The sequence below is a fragment of the Peromyscus eremicus genome, chromosome 16_21, assembly GCF_949786415.1.
Source record: "Peromyscus eremicus chromosome 16_21, PerEre_H2_v1, whole genome shotgun sequence".
Taxonomy (NCBI): Eukaryota; Metazoa; Chordata; class Mammalia; order Rodentia; family Cricetidae; genus Peromyscus; species Peromyscus eremicus.
This window is the reverse complement of record NC_081432.1, coordinates 23,223,110-23,243,236: the sequence shown is the minus strand read 5'-3', so window position 1 is coordinate 23,243,236 and position 20,127 is coordinate 23,223,110. Positions and strand designations below refer to the sequence as shown.

The following is a 20,127-nucleotide window of genomic DNA, read 5'->3' as shown; positions in this document are numbered from 1 at the left end:
AAGTTTGTAAAGCCACCAACACAAGCCTTTGCTCACAGCCCACGTTCGATGCATTTTAACGCTTATTTTCTCCTCTTGATTTTTCACTGAGGCGTCTAGCAATCTATGACTTGTATCTGGAGGGGGGGGTGAAATGTAGGCTATTGTCCAGCAGAGGGCGATGTCTTCCCACTTCAACTGCCTAGAGTAGCATTGCTAATTAAAAACCTTAGTACCAACTCCAGCTGAGACTAAATGTTTCAGCAGCATTGTTTTGTTTTGTTTTTTTGTATGTGTTGTTTGCTTTTGCTTCTTTTCTTCTTTAGAAGCCATATTTTTTTTAAAAAAGTAAAAACTACGTACATGTTATTGAACATATTAAAATATCGTAACATAGAATCAATATAAAAGTTACAAGTGTGATATTTTATACTGTTTTAAACCAATTCTTCTAAATTGTGCATATTTTGAACTCAAGTGTTAGTTTAGACTCAGCATATTTCAAGTGTTCTGTAGCCACAGGAAGCTGCTGGCTGTTGGATGGGACAGGGCAGTCCCCTCTGCAAGTGGCTGATGCCCTATCGAGCTGAGAGAATGTGAGCCTGAGGAAGTTCTACTGAAAAGCTAACTGAGTGTTTTTACTTCCCCTACAGGGTTGAGATCAAACCCAGGGCTTCAGGTAGCCTCTGCAAGTGCCCTACCACTGAGCTGCATCCCCAGCCCATAAAACAAGAAGGCACCCCAGGCCGGGCGGTGGTGGCGCACGCCTTTAGTCCCAGCACTCGGGAGGCAGAGCCAGGCGGATCTCTATGAGTTCGAGGCCAGCCTGGGCTACCAAATGAGTCCCAGGAAAGGCGTAAAGCTACACAGAGAAACCCTGTCTCGAAAAACCAAAAAAAAAAAAAAAAAAGAAGGCACCCCAGTCAACATCCACATCTTTCCATCATGGAAAAACAAAACAAAATCTACAGCTTTGGCAGATTAGCCAAACAAATCACTGGAATAGAAAGATCCCTCCCAGAATCCAGGATGTTTGGGAATCAGGAAAGTTTTCTAAAAGCTGTCGCTGATAGTTACACAATCTGCGACCATACTGAAAGCCACCGTCGTGGAAGTCGGTGAGTGAACCGTGTAATGTAGAAACTGAATCTTACTAGAACAGCTTTAGAATTATGAAAGGCATTGGGAGGTAGTCAGTTGGTAGAGTTCTTGCCTAGCATGCACTAAGGCCTGGGTTCCTCCCCCAACACTGCACAAAACAGATATTGATGGCGTAGATCTGGAATCCCAGCACTTGGGAAATGGAGGCAAGAGAATCAGAAGTTCAAGGTCATCTTCAACTACAAGCTGATTCAAGGTCATCGTGAGCCACCTGAGAACCTGTCTAAAATAAAGAAATAAAAAAATAAGAAATCAAAGCCAGGCCTGTCACAAAAGTCTATGAAACCTGGCACTTGGGGAGAATGGAAAGGTGGCCACAAGTTCAAGGCCAGTCTGGTCTACACAGCAGGTTCAAAGTTAGCCAGGGATATGTGAACTTGTGGCCCAGCACTCAGGAGGCAGAGACAGACAGATCTCTGTGAGTTCCAGGCCAGCCTGGTCTACAGAGCAAGATCCAGGAGAAGCTCCAAAGCTACAGAGAAACCCTATCTGGAAAACAAGAAAGAAGAGAGAGAGAGAGAGAGAGAGAGAGAGAGAGAGAGAGAGAGAGAGAGAGAGAGAGAGAGAAGGAAGGAAAGAAAGAAACAAAGAAAGAAAGAAAGAAAGAAAACAAGTAAGATAAGAAAGAAATCGAAAGTAGAAGGCATCCCACTCTAAAATCCATCCAGTTTTTATTCTAAAGAAATTAAAGGTACATTAAAGTAAAGAACGCAGTTACAGATGAGGAATTCCTGACATAGCTGTTCATGGCTGGGGGGGGGGGGGGGCTGTGAAGATACAAGGTTCTGGTTCCTGCAGAGTATCTGGACTCTATGTTGCTGGGCAAATCTCTAATGATTATCACTATTTGTTTTGTTTTGTTTTTATTATCCCGATGTGTGTGTGTCCATGTCCCAGGGATCAAAATCAGGTCATCAGGCTTGGTGACTATGGTCTTTACTCACTGGGCCATCTTACCAGCCATTTAAAAAAAATTTTATTTAATTTTTTTTTTTTTTATAACAATGCATGTTGATCATATTCTTTTCTCTCCCTCAGCTCCTCCTCAGCTCCTTCCCCATCCAACTTCATGGCCCCCATCCCCTGTTGATATGGTCTCTCTCCGTAGCCTTGGCTGGCCTGGAACTCACTATGTAGGCCAGGCTGGCTGCAAGATCATAAAGATCTACCTGCCTCTGCCTCCCAAATGCTCACACTAATGGTGCATGCCACCATGCCCACACGTTTTATTTTTTGAGACAGAGTCTCCCTATATAGCCCAGGCTAGCCAAGAACTTGCAATCCTGTCTCAGCCTCCTCCAGGGTCCTGGGATTGTAGAAATGCTCTACTATGTGTGTGGTAATCATAATTTTTCACATGAAAGGGAGGCCTTCCGTTGCCTCTTCAAATGCCCCACTCTAGTGGACCTGCTGGTTGGTGGCGCAGTGGAGTCTAAGAGAGAAACCTGTCTCTCCTTGCCTGCACACCCTCTGCGCACACTCACTAGCTCTGCCTCACTCAGTATTCTTGGGAGGAAGCAAGCAGGGTAACAGCTCTCTCAAACAGGCCTCCTCTCTCTTCATACTCTACCTACCCCACCTCCCACCAGACGACAATTTACTAATTTCCTATTCTTTTTTTTGGTGGGGGGTAGGGGTTCGAGACAGGGTTTCTCTGTGTAGCTTTGCACCTTTCTTGGATCTCACTCTGTAGCCCAGGCTGGCCTCGAACTCACAGAGATCTGCCTGCCTCTGCCTCCCAATCGAGTGCTGGGACTAAAGGGGTGCGCCACCACTGCCCGGTTAATTTTTTTTTTTTTTTTTTTTTTTTGGTTTTTGGTTTTTCGAGACAGGGTTTCTCTGTGTAGCTTTGCACCTTTCCTGGAACTCACTTGGTAGCCCAGGCTGGCCTCGAACTCACAGAGATTCGCCTGGCTCTGCCTCCCGAGTGCTGGAATTAAAGGCGTGCGCCACCACTGCCCAGTTAATTTCCTATTCTTTTTTTTTTTTTTTTTTTTGGTTTTTCGAGACAGGGTTTCTCTGTGTAGCTTTGAGCCTTTCCTGGAACTCACTTGGTAGCCCAGGCTGGCCTCGAACTCACAGAGATCCGCCTGGCTCTGCCTCCCGAGTGCTGGGATTAAAGGCGTCCTATTCTTAATGGAAATTTTCTACGAATGCATGAAAAGAACTTAAGCAGAAACTTAAGCAAAAGGGAGGTTAAAAAAAAAAGTCCAAAAAAACGACTATTCTGATTCATTAAAAAAAAAAACAACGGTAGTGTTTGGGCCACTGCTGTTATCTGCGTTGGAGCTACTTCCTATTGTCCTATCAACTGCACACGATGGGCAAGCTTCCCCGTCTGGCACCATTTGACAGGCTATAAAAAGCTCCAAGTTTACTTTCAGTTTGCCCTCACCTCTACAGGAAACAGCGAAGGCTTCAGTGAAAGGAAAGGTTTTTGTTTTAAATAAAGAAAGGGCTGAAGAGACAGCTCTGAGGTTAAGAGCCCTGGCTGCTCTTGCCGAGGACCCGGGTTCAGTTCCAGCACCCCCATGGCAGCTCACAACTGTCTGTAACTCCAGTTCTTGGGGCTCCGACACCCTCTTCTGGACTTCCTGGGCAGCAGGCATGCAACTGGTGCACAGATATACGTGCAGGTCAAACCCCCTTGGATATAAAATTAAATTAAATTAAATTAAAGAACGGGTCTGATCCCCGATTTGCCTAGAAGCTTAATTCTGACCTTGAAACTGAATGATTTACGAGCTCAGTGTAACAGATCTTGGGCGTAACTTGCACGTATTTGGCAAGGGGTAAACTGACGTAAGGAACATGTGAGGCAGCGGCTGTCAGGTCCAGTTAGTTCTTCTTCTGTCATAACTCCTCCTCACGTCGAACACGATGATCGTTATTGGGCAGTGATTGTGAAATCACTTGAGCAACAGCTGTGCACGAGTGGACCCGGCATGTTATTGTGAGTGTCGAAGGGCTAGCCCCAGCCCCTACACCACATCTGCGCATGCACTTGGCATTTTGTCTCTCTGAGTATTTTGTTTTAAGACAGGGTCTCGTGTAGCCCAGGGCTCACTGTGTAGCTGAGGATGACCTCTAACTCCTGATCCTCTTGCCTCCACCTCCAGAGTGTTTATAGGCATTTAAAAAATAATAATAATACAGTGTAGGAGTCACTGGCTTCATCAATGATCCCATGGAACCTATATTAAATAGATTAACTATTGTTCTTTTTGGAGGGCTGGGTTTCAAGACAGGGTTTCTCTGTGTAGCATTAGCTGTCTTGGGACTCGCTCTGCAGACCAGGCTGGCCTTGAACTCCCAGAGATCCATGGCCTCTGCCTCCCTAGTGCTGGAACTAAAGGTGTGCGCCACCACCACCCTGAAGCCATCTCTTCTTACCATCCACACCCAAGTTTCCATTACTTGGCACAGCATTTTACATGATGATTTTAGCTGACTTTGTGGAAATAAGTAGTTTGTTATAGGAGTTATCTCTGTTTATGTAGGATTTATTTCATGTGAAGTCCTAACCTACACGCGCCTCCAGTGTGCCGATATTTGGAAACATGGTCCCTGAAAATGAAGTTAAAATGACCGTGAGGGTGGCCCTCAATATGACCGGTGTCCTTCGAAAAAGAGAATAACGGGGTGTGTGGAGGCGGACCCGTGTGAAGACACGGGCACCAACATCTGAGCTAAAGAGAAAGGTGTCAGAACGAGGGCATCGTGGCCAACACTGGGCTCTTGGGTTAAGACGCTGGTACTGTGCGGAAAATGCATTTCTGTTGTTTAAGCTACCCAGTCTCTGGTGTTTTGTTATGGCAACCCAGAGAGAACCAATACAGTAACCTAAGAGCAAGAAGCTACGAGTCTGGTGCATTTGACCATCCAAACCAGAAAGCTGCAGACAAGCTGGTCTTCAAACGTTTGTTTAGAGATAAGGAGAAGACTGGGGCTGCAGCTGAGCAGACGGAGCATGTAGCTGGTGTAGCACGCACAAAGGCCCGGGTTCCCAGCCCTCTACAAACTGCGCATGGCGGCACATGTACATAATTCCAGCGCTTAGGAAGGACAATCAGAAGTTCAAGGCCATCTTCAGCTAATAATGAGTTCAAGGTCAGCCTGGGCTAAGTGACTGGAGGCTCTGTGTCATTTAAAAAAAAAAAAAGACAGAGAGGGAGTGCTGTTCATACCTGGCACCGCACAGAGTGCGTATGACAAGTAAGGACACTACCGTTGGGCAGTAGCTCACACTAACTCACGGCCAAGCACCGGTTTCCGTTCGTGTTCTGATATGAGCATAAGCCGCTGCTGAGCCAAGAGCCCCTTGGAAACACCCTAGATTTTCGGTTCATTCATTTTCTCCTTTTCTTTGCTTCCCTTTCCAACTGAGCGCTAGATCAACAAGTTGGAAACATAAACGACAGCCTTGTCCACACCTACATCGTCCCCAGGCTTTCTTTCTTTCTTTTATTTTTTGAGATAGGGTCCTACTATGAAGCCCTGTCTATCCTGGAGCTATGTAGACTAGGCTGGCCTCTGCCTCTTGAGTGCTGTATAAACCACCCGGCCCGGCTCCTTCTTCGTTTCTTGCTAATAATGAAATCTACAAGGTTTTGTTTTCAGCTGTTTTACCATCAGAGTCAGCGTGCCACGTGACATTTCTGGGAACTTTTGCAACCGAAAGGCTTACATAGACGTCTCTGGTAAGAGAGACACCCATGGCCATCCGGTCACCCGCATGTCTCAAACTCAGAATTCACTGTCGTCTATCTGGGCAGAGCACGTGGCTACCGGGGACGCATTACATCAAGCCAAAGGTTTTTCCCTAAAAGATCTGAGCAAACTTGTTCTCTGTGTCAAACAGAGAGCTGGGGCTCCAGCTCAGTGGTAGAGTACTTGCCATGCGTGAGTCCTAGGTTCAAGGCTCAACACCACAAAGCTTGCCTAAGTAGAAACAAGCTTCAGCCGAGGTCACTTCCTGTATTCCTCCAACGTTAGCATAACCAGATAAAAATGAGTTTATACTCTTTCAACATATAAGGGGTTTCCGAGGTTACCTGTGAGGTTTTATTTCTACCGGAAGGAAGAACAGGCTAGCTGAGAGTCACTTCGAAGAAACAACCCCAGGACATGTGTGTCACCGTGACCCAACATTTCCTTCACCGCTTGTGGGAACTATATGTTTTTCAGCCATAAACTCTGCTACCTATTTATCAGGCCATGACCTTCCCCCTCATTTAGAAAAGTTTCCTTTTCTATATATCAAAGGAGAAGAATTTGTACTTTTTTTTTTCCTTACAAACTTTTCATTTTCATCTTCTTAGTCAAGAAAAGTTTTAGGGAGATTCAACGTGACTAAACAGCCCTAAATGATAACCAAACTTAAGGAGAAGTTACCAAATGGACTGTTTTCTGAACAAGAGCACAAATGCTAACGTTCTCTGGGCTGTCCCTAACATATTTCTTTGGGTTGGCTTCGGCAATGCCTAGCCAAAATCGAATGTTTGGTCAGAACAAAGCTAAAGAAAAAAACAATTGCTAAGTTTATCCCAATTAGAAAAAGAAAAAAAAAGCCACTGTTAAAATAACAGGGCCATCAGAATGCATTCTGACTTAGAGCCCAGCATGACCACACACTCCTGTTATCCCAGCATTTAGGAGGTGGAGGCAAAAGTATCAGGAATTCTGGGTCATCTTCAGCTGTATAGCAAGTTGAAGGCCATCTTATACTACACGAGACCCTACCTCAAAATGAAACAAAGATGGAATTCATGTGGACAGCTAAGGGATAGGATGATATTCTAGAACATTCCAAGACAATCATCATCTCTATAGATCAGTCATTTGGGTAATTTTCTATTTATTTCTTGAATTCTTTAAATGAATAAACCACACATCTTCATCCAAAAAGAGTACTTTTCAGTCATTCTGATAGGTTTTTAAGGCTGCCACATGCCTTAGAGTTTATTTATTTATTTTTTTAGACCAAACTCAAGTGAACTCACACTAAGAAGTTCAGCCACCTCGAATCCCTCTTTGCCTCCTCTCCCACAATAGGACACCCTGTACCTTCAAATGGAGATGACCACTTGTATAGATGCGGAGGTTTTCATATCAGAGAACAGGGGAGGAAGGTTCCTGGGTCTTACCTTGAACCGAAGATCCCCAAACCAGGATGAAGGCGAGAACCAGGACCAGCCTGCTGCCCATGGGAACCTGCTGCATCCTGTCCAGCTCAGCCCAACACACTAGCCTCTCGGTTAGCAAATGCTGCAGGGTGCTCTCTCCGTCCCTTTCAGAAAAAGGTTCCAAAACCTCAGACCCTGCCCAAGAACACACGTCACAGTTTCCTGAACAAATAGAAAGAGAGATCCGCATCAACACTCAGGAAAGAAGAAACAGAAAGCTGCAAAAAACAACTATTCATACCAATGATGAAACATCGGACTCTCCCCAAGCTTTTGCTTTTTGTTTTTTTTTTTTCCAAAAAGTTTTGCTGTTTGTCATTTGCATGTTAGTTAAAATTTTAAAAAAAAGTTTTCCCCATCAAAAAAAGCCGAATCAGCATTCAGAAACAGTTTTTTTTCCCCTTCCTTTCTTCAGGTAACGATGTAAACAGATGAGGACTCAGCTGTTTCGAGGCTGGTGAGATAAGGGAGCTCATCCCACAGAGCACATCAAAGAGAAACATCAGGTTCAGGCAGGGAACCTTCCTCCACGCTGGATGCTCGCCCACCGGGAGTGAGTGTTCTTGGTTCACAGCCAGTTTCTTCTCGGAGTCTGTCTTCTCATTGGATCTCAGGCTTTCCCTCCACCTCACAAGTAAGTGAGGACTTGGGGTTTAAAAATAAAAAGGTAGCTGGGTGGTGATGGCGCACGCCTTTAATCCCAGCACTTGGGGAGGCAGGGACAGGTGGATCTCTGTGAGTTCGAGGCCAGCCTCGTCTACAGAGTAAGTTCCAGGACAGCCAGGGCTACACAAAGAAACCTTGTTTTAAAAAAACAAAAACAAAAACAAAAAAAACACCACCAACAAAAACTTAGCATTTCTCTGCCCCTCTACCTCAACTGCTTCCCTGGGGGGGTGGGGGGGGGGTGATTCTATTCATGTTTCATCTTTTGTCCTGTTTTGTAGTTTATTTTTTTTATTTATGTCAGAAATTATGTTTTAGATCTTTCTGGCCTTGGGTAAGTCAGAAATCAGGAACAAGGGCAGGTTCCCCTCTCTGAGGGCTATGGGATATAAAAACACAGGACACACATACTCCTGTACATAAAGGACTAGCCTTTCCCTGTCCCTGGAGAGAGAGCCCAGCGAGCTTGGGGGCTGCCCTGTTGCACAGTCCCACAGGAAGGGTGGTTTATGCTGCATCTTTACCCAGGCAGCTTTCCCCTTCTTTGTTTGAAGGTTCAGCCACTCTCCATTTCAGGGGTATCTTTCCTAGGCTGCTCAGATTCTTGCCTACTTTCTATTTCATGCTCCTACCCCTTGGCCATGCTTTGACAGGAGGGAGGAGTTTCCCTTCCCTTGTTCTGGGCTTCCCACTGATCTCTTACCGTTTCCTGCTAAGGACAGGCCTCAGAATGTAATAGCTCAGGAGCCCTGATAGACACAGTAGCATACAGCCGACTCTCTTCAGAAGCTTCTCAGAGCCAAGGAGTCCCAAACTGTAATAACCAACTCGCACACAGACCCAGCACACGCGTGGAAAATTAGTATCTGGTGGAACTCTTATCATTGGTTCCATTATCCTAACCGTCAATTATTAACCCCTGATAACAAAACAAAAGATCCTGTTAATACCTTCAGTAAGTTTCCCACAGCACCTCAGAGACAATTAGAAGTGGAGAGTCAGTTCCACACCACCTACAATCACGTGGGAAGAGGGTCTCAGGGAGGGATCGCCAGATCAGGCTGGCCACGGGCGGGCCTGTGGGGGATTGTCTAGATTCTCTTATTTGCTGTGGGAAGAGCCCACAGCCCATGGTAGGCAGCACAGTGCCCTGGCTTAGGGATCTGGGGTGTCGGGGAAGAGTAGAAGATACCACAGCTCATGCTGCCTCGACTCCCTCACAGTAATAGGCTGGAAGTGTGAGCTGAAAGGAACCTAAGTGGCTTTTTGTCAGGGTACTTTATCTCAGCCACGGAAGTAAAACCTGAAGAAAGAGAAATTGCGCCTGAAAATGATCATTGGGGGATTTTTCTCACTTGGAGACTCCCCCGACCCCACCTCCAGTCTCTGAGTCATGGGAGTATTATTTATTTACTTACTTATGTATTTATTGAGGCAGAGTCTCGGGTATCCCCAGCTGGCCTTGAACTTGTCGTGTAGTCAAGGGTGACTGTGAGCTCCCGAGCCTCCTGCCACTACCTCCCATAATCTGGAAGGCTCCCGAGTCTCTAGTCCCCTCTGCTCACACTGCTGGTGTCAGTGGCCAGACCTGTTCTAGAACACAATCGCCCGAAACCAGACTCCGGAGACAGGTGAGCAATGAAGAGGAAATAAGGCTGGTGTGTGGAAAGGAAGTCTTTCTGCGAGTCTTTTTTGCTTAGGGGTATCTGCTAAACATTTCCATGCAGGCTGATCAAAGACAGATTTGCTCTAAATAACCTGAGGCTGCGGACGAGACTAGTTTGATCATCGCTTAAGCTGAGACATTTGTTAAAGACCCACCTCTTGAAAAGGGGTCTTTTACCTACCTTGAGTCTGCCTTAGTGGGAACCCCCCTCCTGATTTTCTGATTTTAGATGTGTGTTTGTTTTTGAGATGAGGTCTCCATACATAGCCTACCCTGCAACTCGCTGGAATTCACCATGTAGCCAAGGCTGACCTCAAACTCTTGGCCATTCTGCCTCCACCTCCTAAGTGATGGAATCACAAGTGTGTATCACCATACCCAGCTCTTAAATCCATTCATTACTTTTTTTGGAAAAAAAAAAACTCATGGGAAAATTTAAATGACTGTTACCTTGAATCTAGTAAGATTTGAAATATCAGTTTCTCAGCATTTAGGAAGTAGAGGCAGGAAGACCAGGATTCCACAGCCAATTCAAGGCGGGCCTGGGCTGCCCGAGAGCCTGGTCTCAAAAGCAAAAAGAGCAAAGAAACAAATAAACAAAAATGCATGCCAACTCCAAAGTCCAAACTTTCAAGGGCTAAATAGCGCCACATAAGAGCCAGGTGCTGAAATCACTGACCTGAGTGACAGGGGACAGGGTCTTAGGAATCGTTTTACGGCTATCAAAAATATTGGAAACAAGTCGGGCAGTGGTGGCGCACGTCTTTAATCCCAGCACTCGGGAGGCAGAGGCCGGCGGATCTCTGTGAGTTCGAGGCCAGCCTGGGCTACCAAGTGAGTTCCAGGAAAGGCGCAAAGCTACACAGAGAAACCCTGTCTTGAAAAACCAAAAAAAAAAAATATTGGAAACAAATCTCTCGGGGAAACACTCAGGCATAAGGGAGCAGAAGTAGACCCTTTGAAAAGAAAGGTTTCAAAACTGGCCGAGCATGGTAGCCAATGACCATAACCCCAGCATTTGGAAATAAAGGCAGGAGAATCAGGAGTTTAAAGCCAGCCAAGTGCGGTCCTGGACACTTTTCATCCCTGCACTTGGGAGGCAGAAGCAGGAGGACCTCTGTGAATTCAAGGCCAGCTGATCTACACAGCAAGCTCCAGGACAGCCAGGACTATGTAGAGAGACCCTGTCTCAAAAAACAAAGAAGAATTTGGGGTCCTCCTGAACTACTTGAGATCCTGATTCAAAAGAGTCCTTATTGAACTTCAAAGCTCCGAACCTTTTTCCTAAGACATGCTATCAAGCTAGTCTGTAATTGCTTTTGTGTGTCATTAATTATCTTTTCTAATTAAAAATCAGTTAGTGATCACTGGGAAAAGGTCAGCAGTTGGAGGTTTTCCAGGAAGGACTTGAAAGATAAATCCCTTGTCGTCCTCTACCCCAGAGATCACAGAAACCATGCTCTGGCCCCGGCAACCACCAACTGCCCACAGCACCCAGCATACTGGGTCCCTTTTTGTCACTGTTTGTTGCTTTTCTTCAGACTCTGTGGCACTGCGTAGGCCCATTGATAGCCGGTAGATTCCAGCCAGTCCTGTAGCTCATCAGATGCACTTCCTGCAGATTTAAGCTTCCTTTGGGATAAGCAATCTATCCACGTTTAAGTTCTCAACTCAGTGACTGGCCTCGAACTCATTACACAGCTGGCCAGACTCAGAGAGATCCTCCTGCTTCTGCCTCCTGAGCGCTGGGACTAAAGGCATGCACCACTACACTCAGTCTTTTATTTTTTGAGGCAGGGTCTCTGGTAGTTCAGGCTGGCCTTGAACGCACCATGTATCTGAGGAGGACCCTGTACTCAACCTGGTATGTGCCAACCGTACCCGGCTTTATCCATAACACAACACTGTCTAGACTTCACAATCCAACCTCACTCCTGTTTTCTTCTCTTCTCAAAAGAACCCAAAATTAAGCTCGCAGTACCTAGCATTGCCAGTCACAGGGGAAGAAGGAAGTTCTCGCTCCTTAATGTGTAACCACAGACCATTAAGCCGTTCTTCAACGGCCCTTTTCATTTCCAGCTCCAGGGACTGACCACATTGACCAATAAAATTACTACACTTTGCTTGGTTCTTATTTTATGCTCGACTCTAGGCTCCCCCACCCCCTTGTCTTCGTTGAAAACATGAAAAGGAACAGACTCAGTGAAATGCTACTTAGAAATGTACTAGCCCCGATTACCATAGAGTGTCTGCCTAGCATGCAAGGGGTCCTTGGTTCAACCCTTGGTAATTCACACACCAGAAGTCGAGGAGGTAGTCTGTCTCTTTGATGGCAGCCACAGTAGATTTGCGCTTGCTATAGAGCAGGTTAGGCTGGCCTCTTCATCTCTGCCTCAGCCTTCTGGGTGCTAGGATTCGAGATGTGCAGCCCCATGCTCGACTCAGAAAATTAAAACTTAATGCCCATTAAACGATAAATGAATATAAAATCTAGCTACTTCTCTTCTGATTTGTAATTAAATGATGTGTATTTTGTTGACCCTTCTTTGATTTTAACTGCCCCCCCCAAACACTTAAGCTTGCGGATGGCCTCAGCATCCTCTGTCCAGCCTCCCACCCCCACCCCCAAGACACTGGATAAGTTCTGCCTGAGTAATTGTGGTCTCACACGGTCTAGTCTTGGCTTCAGAGCAGTTGTTGATGTTTTGAGACACCGTTTCACGTAGCTAATACCAACCTTGAACTGGTTACAGAGCCAACGCTGGCCTTGAACTCCTAATCTTCCTGAGTACTGGACGTACATACCACCTCCCCCAGCTTCATGATGATTTTATTTCAGTGGTACGGTTTTGAATATCACGAGCTCATTTAGCTATTGATTTTAAAATGTCAACAGTTTCCAGACAAGGTTTTTCTCAAAGAACATGTTTTGAGAAGAGCTGCCTCCCACCCCACTCCGGGACTAGGAATGGCCTTAGGGTCTCACACACTCTAGGCATGCACTGTTCTACTGAACTATATTCCCAGCCCTACTGACATAAATTTTATAGGACAAAATTACCTATCCTATTAGTCATCTGACAAAACACTCGAGGAGATTCTTCTTTCTCTCGTGTGGATGGTTGTATGTGGACAGATGTGTGTGCAAATATTCATGCATGTGTGTACAAGGGTGAGGAGGTTCAAGGTTGACACCAAGTGTCTTCCTTGACTGCTCTTCAGCTTATTCACTGAGGCAGGATCTTTTTTGTGTGGTGGAGGGGGGAAGGGATTCAAGATAAGGTTTCTCTGTGTAGCCCTGGTTATCCTGGAACTCACTCTGTAGACCAGGTTAGCCTTGAACTCATAGAGATCTGCCTGTCTCTGCCTCCCGAGTTCTGGAGTCCAAAGTAAGTACTTTAACCACTGAGCCATCATCTTCTTAGACCCCAGAAAGTTGTGTTTTTTTTTTTTAAGATTATTTACTTTTGTTTTTTATGTGTATGAGTGTGTGCCTACAAGAATGCATGTATGTGCACCATGTGTGCCTGGTGCCCAAGGAGACCAGAAGAAGGCGTCATCGGATCCCTTGGATCTGGAGTTATCGAGAGTTGGAGCCAACATGTAGAGACTGACCCAGCCTCACCCTCCCCCAAAGTCATTTTGATAGAATACAAAAAGTTGCCAGGCGGTGGTGGCACATGCCTTTAATCCCAGCACTCGGGAGGCAGAGGCAGGCGGATCTTTGTGAGTTCGAGGCCAGCCTGGGCTACAGAGCAAGATCCAGGAAAGGCACAAAGCTACACAGAGAAACCCTGTCTCGAAAAACCAAAAACCGGAGGAAAAAAAAAAAAAAAAGAAGAATACAAAAAGTTAACTTGCCAGACAGCGGTGGTTCACACCTTTAGTCCCAGCACTCAGGAGGTAGAGGCTTTCGGATCTCTGAGTTTGAGGCCAGTCTGTTCTACAGAGCTAGTTCCAAGATAGCCAGGGCTATACAGAGAAACTCTGTCTCAAAAAAAAAAAAATGTTAACTTTAAAAATTCTTTTAGGGGCTGGAGAGATGGCTCAGGAGTTAAAAGCACTGACCACTCTTCCACAGGAGTTGGGTTCAGTTCCCAGCACCTACATAGTGGCTACAACTGTCTGTAACTCCAGTTCAGGAGATTTGATGTCCACCTCTGGCTTCCACAGACATCAGGCACATATGTGATACATGTACATGTATGTGGGCCAAACACTCATACACATAAAAATAAATACATTAATTAAAATATTTTAATAGAGAGCAAGCCTTGGATAACCACACCCACCCCGGGGCCCAAAGAGAATAAAGAGGTCACATCAGAGATCAGCTCTCAAAAAACCACCCATAAAACAATTGTGGTTAGGGCCGTGGACACAGCTCAGTGGCAGAGCATGTCAACCTGAGACCTGGGGATTGGCCCTCAGCATAGTAATAATAATAGCTACGATTACTATTATTTACCTCAAGGCAGTGTAGCTGGGAATCACTGTAGCCTGGGAGGCTGAGGAGAAAGAATATTTGGGGGCGAAACAGTCGCGCTCTGTCACAAGTGAAGTGTCCTTTGATTTTGGAACATCCACGGAAGCACTCACGTTAGCTCACAGGGGTAAAAGTGAGGTCCCTTTCATTTCAAGTTTTTCCCAAGGACTTGGAGCTAGGAAAAGGAGACGACGAACTTCAACAAACTCATGAGAGATTGCAGGAAAGATGTGAGGCTACATCTTAAAATGACAGATGGGGAGATGAGGAGTGAGGGGGAGGCCCCGTCCTCAGTTAAGCCGGGATTTGCCAAGGCACATCCTACCTCAGAGAAGACCAAGGAGGAATGTGTTTGCCTCAAAGGGCAGTTCTCGAGAGAGAGAGGGTCCTTTGGGAGTGGTGGGGATGGGCCGGCAGAAGGGGTCTGTGGAATTTCTAAGTGTATTAGTTTCCGAATGCAGAGCCACTCACCCGGAGTAATGTGTACTGAGTGCGAACAAAATGCTGGCACACGCTCACCCCACGCACAGCTGCTACCTTTGGCTAATGAGGTCACTATGAGTTAAGGAACTTGAGTTCACAGGGCTCACTGAAGACTCAGACCCTGAGGAACCCCTTCTGGCAGGTTCTGTGTCAATGGCTTTTAAGCAACGCCCCTTCTCAGCTTCCACACCCGACCCCAAATATCTTCCCATCCATTATAATCCCCACCTCACTACCTTAGTGTCTGCTGACATTCAATGATGGCATGGCCCAGAGTTTGCACTGTGTGTGTGTGTGTGTGTGTGTGTGTGTGTGTGCACATGAGACATGAGTGTTGGCAAATATGGATGCCATAGCACACTTGTGGAGGTCAGAGGACAAAATTTCAGGAGTCAGTTCTTTCCTTTCATCATGTATCCTAGGTATTGAATTCAGGTTGTCAAACTTGGTGGTAAGTTCCTTTACCCACTGACAAAAATGATCATACGCCAAAGTGACATTTAAGAATATGTTTGCTCCATGAAATTACTCAGTTGAGCCAAGTAACACGCTATTTCACACACAGTTTTGAAGTGAGGTTTTAAAAACCTATTTATTTTTTTACTTTTTTTCCCTTGATTTTTGAGATAAGGTCTTACTCTTTAGCACAGACTGGACCTGAACTTGCAGCAATTCTCCTGCCTCAGACTCCCAGGTGCTGCTGGAATTACAGGCATGAGCCGTCACACCCAGCATATCACATTTTCAAGGGAATAATCCAATTGACCCCCAAAGGACAATGACTCCACTCACGACCTTTCAACTCTATGATGCTATGAACATGGAATGCACTCCCCAGGAACTGAATTTCAAACTCTGAATTCGCTCTTTCTGCGAGCAAGGTATGTGACCCTGTGTTCTCCGGCAGTGAGTGAGCTGTGACTCACAGTGAGCTTACAAGCACAGATGGAAGTGAGAAGACTCCACGGCAGCCTGGGGAGTGGCAGGCAGTAAGTTTGTGATGGGTCAGTGGATATCACACTGTAAGTCAGGAAGCACCCATGCCTTGTTATTATTGCCAGTGTCATACAGTAGACCTCGAACCCATTCCTCTCCAACTGAAACTTTTGTTTTTCTGGGGTTTTTTTTGGTTTTTCGAGACAGGGTTTCTCTGTATAGTTTTGGTGCCTGTCCTGGATCTCACTTTGTAGACCAGGCTGGCCTCAAACTCACAGAGATCCACCTGCCTCTGCCTCCCCAGTGCTGGGATTAAAGGCGTGCGCCATCACTACCCCGCAACATTTGCATCCTCCCCCCCACCCCCCAAGCTGAGGACCGAACCCAGGGCCTTGTGCTTGCTAGGCAAGCTCTCTACCACTGAGCTAAATCCCCAACCCCTAACATTTGCATCTTAATAGAGAATGAGAATCATTGCAAGACTGATGGTGATCATTTTAAAATGTAGTCCTCAAGGCAGATTTTAGTGTGGTGGGTCACATCTGTAATTCAAGCACTTAAAACCTGAGGCAGGAGGATTGTCATGAGTTTGAGACCACCTGCCTATAGTGAAACCCTGTCTCAAAAAACAACAAAAGGCTGGTCGGCGGTGGTGCACATCTTTAATTCCAGCACTGGGGAGGCAGAGGCAAGTGGATCTCTGAATTTGAGGCCAGCCTGGTGTACAAAATGATTTCCAAGACAGCCAGAGCTACACAGAGAAACCCTGTTTTAAAAAAACAAAACAAACAAACAAAAAAATCAAAAAAACAAAAACAAAATATCCTCATGCTAAGCCTAGTATCACACATATTTAATTCTACCTCCAGGGAGGCAGAGGCAGGCAGGTCTCTCCGAGTTTGGGGACAGCCTGGGCTACATAGTGAGTTCCAGGCTAGCTAGAGACACACAGTCAGACCCATCTATTTAAAAAAAAATGACAAGATGGTTTGAGGTAGAGGGCTGGGTTAACCAAGGAAGGAAAAGAACATTATGAGTGAATAAGAACTTGTTCAGAATAGTTTAGTTTAAAACCTCAATCTTCCAGCCTGGTCTACAGAGCAAGTTAGGACAGCCAGGGCTACAGAGACAAACCCTGTCTAGAAAAGACAAAAAATAAACAAACAAACAAACAAAAAACTCAATCATGGAATCATAGAGCTTATGTAGGATCCTTTGCATTTTTTTTTTGTTTGTTTGGTTTTTGGTTTTTTGTTTTGTTTTGTTTGTTTGTTTGTTTTTTCTCGAGACAGGGTTTCTCTGTGTAGCCCTGGCTGTCCTGGAAATCTCTTTGTAGACCAGGCTGGCCTCAAACTCACAGAGATCCTCCTGCCTTTGCCTCCTGAGTGCTGAGGTTAAAGGCGTGTGCCACCACCACTCCACTGGCCTCCAACTCACAATGCAGCCAAAGACAACTTTGAAGTCCTGATCCTCCTGCCTCCACCTCTCAAGGGTTGGGCTTACAGGCGTGCATGCCTACACAAAGTCTATGCGAACTGACGATGAAACCCAGAGCTTCCTGCATGCTGTACCAACTAAACTACATCCCTCTAACCCTTAGGCATCATTTTCATACCTACGATGCAGATGAGGAAACTGAGTCACAAAAATGTTTAAATGCAATTGGGAATTGACGTCTGGCAGTCTGACCCCAGACCTCACAGGGCCCATTTTTGTGGTCCTTGCATAAGTTCTCTTTGTAGGAGGAAGGGATTTTCTTCATCAGTCCTATTTTTCCCAACACATCCATCTCACCTCTGTCCTGGTAGTGAAAAACCAAACATCTACCTGGCATAAAGGCACACACCTTTAATTCCAGCACTTAGGAGGCAGAGGCAGGCAGATCTCCATGAGTTCGAGGCCAGCCAGGACTACAAAGTAAGCTCCTGTCTTAAAACAAAACAACAAAGCAAAACCACCACCCTGTCTGTCATGAGCCAGGAGAGCCGGAGAGGAGCTAACCAAAGCATGTGCCATTACAGGGTCACCAGCGGTTCCTGGGTGGGGTCAGAACACACCAGTTTCCCTATTATCCAAAGGTTAAGACATTTGCTAGGTCTTGGGGTTTTGGGGGGGCAAAGACACCCTCACCCCCAAGTATTTGCACAATACTTTCTAAACCTTCCCAACGGACGGATGACAGTTAGCTGCTTGCAGAGAAACCTTCCCACAAGACAGTGTGTGTGGTGTAGTGGAAAGGGGGCCTTCACACCTAATAAAACTAAATAAATATTAACTTTCAGCCCTAGGATCAACCAAGAGCCTTGTGCAGGTAACGTAAGCCCTCTCCAGGGAGCTCCAGGCCTGGCTCTCACAGGGTTTTTCCTGACCAGAGACTACCTCCTGCCTGTCTTTTCCTCAAACCAAGTCAGATGGCTTTGCTTTTAGTAAAGTTAACAAGTCTCAATACAGGCTAGTGAGAGGGTGAGCTTGCCACCAAGGTCAGTGACCTGAGTTGATCCCTGGAACCTGCTTGGTGGAAGGAGGGGACCAACTTGCACAAGTTTTGCTCTGAAATTACACACATATACACTGTGCGCACACACAAACACACGCACACACGCACACACACACACAAACACAAAGTCTCAACATTAGCAGGCTGAGCATAATATCTCACACTTGTGAGGTACACATAGAAGGATCAGGAGTTCTGGGCCATCCTCAGCTACATGATGAGTTTGAGGTTAGCCTAGGCTACATAGTGAAACTCCATCTCAAGGAAAAAAAAAAAACAAAAAAACCCTGAAGTTTCAAGACCTCTTGTGGTGTCATTAGTCCCATAATCCTAATTACTCAGGAGGCTGAGGTAGAAGGACTGAAAGTTCAAGGCTTGCCTGGGCTACAGAGTGAGTTCAAAGCCAGGTTGGACAACTTGGGGAGACCTGGTGTCTCAAAAGAACAAAGGGCTTGGGACATCCTGTGGTAGAGTGCATGCCTAACAAGTGTGAGGTCCTATGCTTAATCCCCAGTACACACACACACACACACACACACACACACACACACACCAACACATATGCATGCACACACACATGCACATACATAATACACATATGTACACACATGTACACTCACTCACACACACAAGCACACACAAATGTTCACACACATACATACATATGCACACACGCATGCACATACACACATACACAAACTCGCACACACATGTCTCATTACTAAAAGCAATTACTCTCAAAAGATGCCATACGGGCTGGAGAGATGGCTCAGAGGTTAAGAGCACTGGCTACTTCTCCAGAGGTCCTGAGTTCAAGTCCCAGCAACCACATGGTGGCTCACAACCATCTGTGATGAGATCCAGTTTCCTCTTCCGGCCTGCAGGCAGAACACTGTATACATAATAAATAAATAAATCTTAAAAAAAAAAAAAAGACGCCATACATATTGCCTTATTAATGGCACTGTTACGGTCACTAAGGACATCCAAGGTCAGCAAGCAAGAGGTCAGTGAGCAGCCCAATATTTGGAGGCAGGGCCTATATGGCTATCACACAGCCCAGGCTAGCCCAGATCTTCCTGCTCCAGCCTCCCAAATGCTGGGGTTATAGGCTCTGGGCATCTCCTTGCATCCAGACCACTGAGGCCCAGGAGACAACAGGTCGTGCGTACTTGTGAAAGAGCCGGGCTGGGAGCTGTTTCCGCAAGCCACATTGGTCTGCTTTCCGTTAGCCCAGGGCTTTGCGCAGAGCTGGTCCAGTATGGGGTAAATCACCCCACCCACAGGGCAGCCACACACAATGAGCATCGTCCTCCCTTCCTCTGGCCCTTTCTCAGAAACCTTATCTTTTGGGTGGTCCCCTTCCTGCTGTTTGTGTTGGATTTTATTTCTTGCAGCCTCTGGCTGCTTCCCAGACGTGGAAGGCTTTATCCGCATCATCCCGACATCCATCTTCACCCCTCACCATCTTCAAACCTTGGTTGAAATTGCACCTTCTTATGGAAGCAGGCCCAGAAACCTCACTAATGCTTTGACCTCTCCCACATCCTTCAGGGGAGCCACAGCCCCCTAGCTTTCCTCCTCAGCCTTCCCTACAGCATTAACCCCTCACCTGCCACACCCATAGGATGCCTGGAACACGAAGAAGGAATCTATTGCTCACTGATGTGTTTTCAAAAGCCTAGAAGAGTCCCTGCCTGCAGCAGGTGCTCACAAGCACTAAAATGGTCTAGCCTGTGCTTAATGTCCAGAAATTCATATGCCAGGGGCCTCAGGGCAAGATCAAGGAGAATGTCTCTTACACACACCCCAGAGTGCCTGACATGCAGGCCCCTGGGCTCACAATGAACTCTAATCTGTATAAAGTGTTGGGGGACCTGGGGATATAGCTCGATGGTGAGCACTTGTGTTGTGTGCCTGAGGCTTGGGGTTTGATTCTAACACCCGAGGAGTGTGGATTAGAGACCGCATGATCTGCATGCAAGTGCAGATCAGTTAAATCTTGAGTCCAAACATCTTTTATTTTCAATTGTGTTTACGTATGTGTGTTTGTGTGTGGGTATGCGCT

General features: G+C 46.1%; 1 protein-coding gene across 3 annotated transcripts in view; it reads right to left on the bottom strand.

The window, feature by feature from the left end:
* Srgn (serglycin) overlaps positions 1 to 20,127 on the bottom strand; it is a 30,432-nt gene that overhangs the window by 7,478 nt on the left and 2,827 nt on the right. Inside the window, exons 2-3 of one of the 3 annotated variants that reach the window (XM_059281767.1) lie at positions 14,126 to 14,318; positions 7,287 to 7,487 (exon numbers count right to left, since the gene is read on the bottom strand). In XM_059281767.1, the coding sequence (XP_059137750.1) occupies positions 7,287 to 7,362 (76 nt within the window). In that variant the 5' untranslated portion in view covers positions 7,363 to 7,487; positions 14,126 to 14,318. Of the gene's footprint in view, positions 1 to 7,286; positions 7,488 to 8,694; positions 8,822 to 9,409; positions 9,650 to 14,125; positions 14,319 to 20,127 lie in introns of those variants that run through there. The other 2 variants (XM_059281766.1, XM_059281768.1) reach the window with 2 other exon arrangements.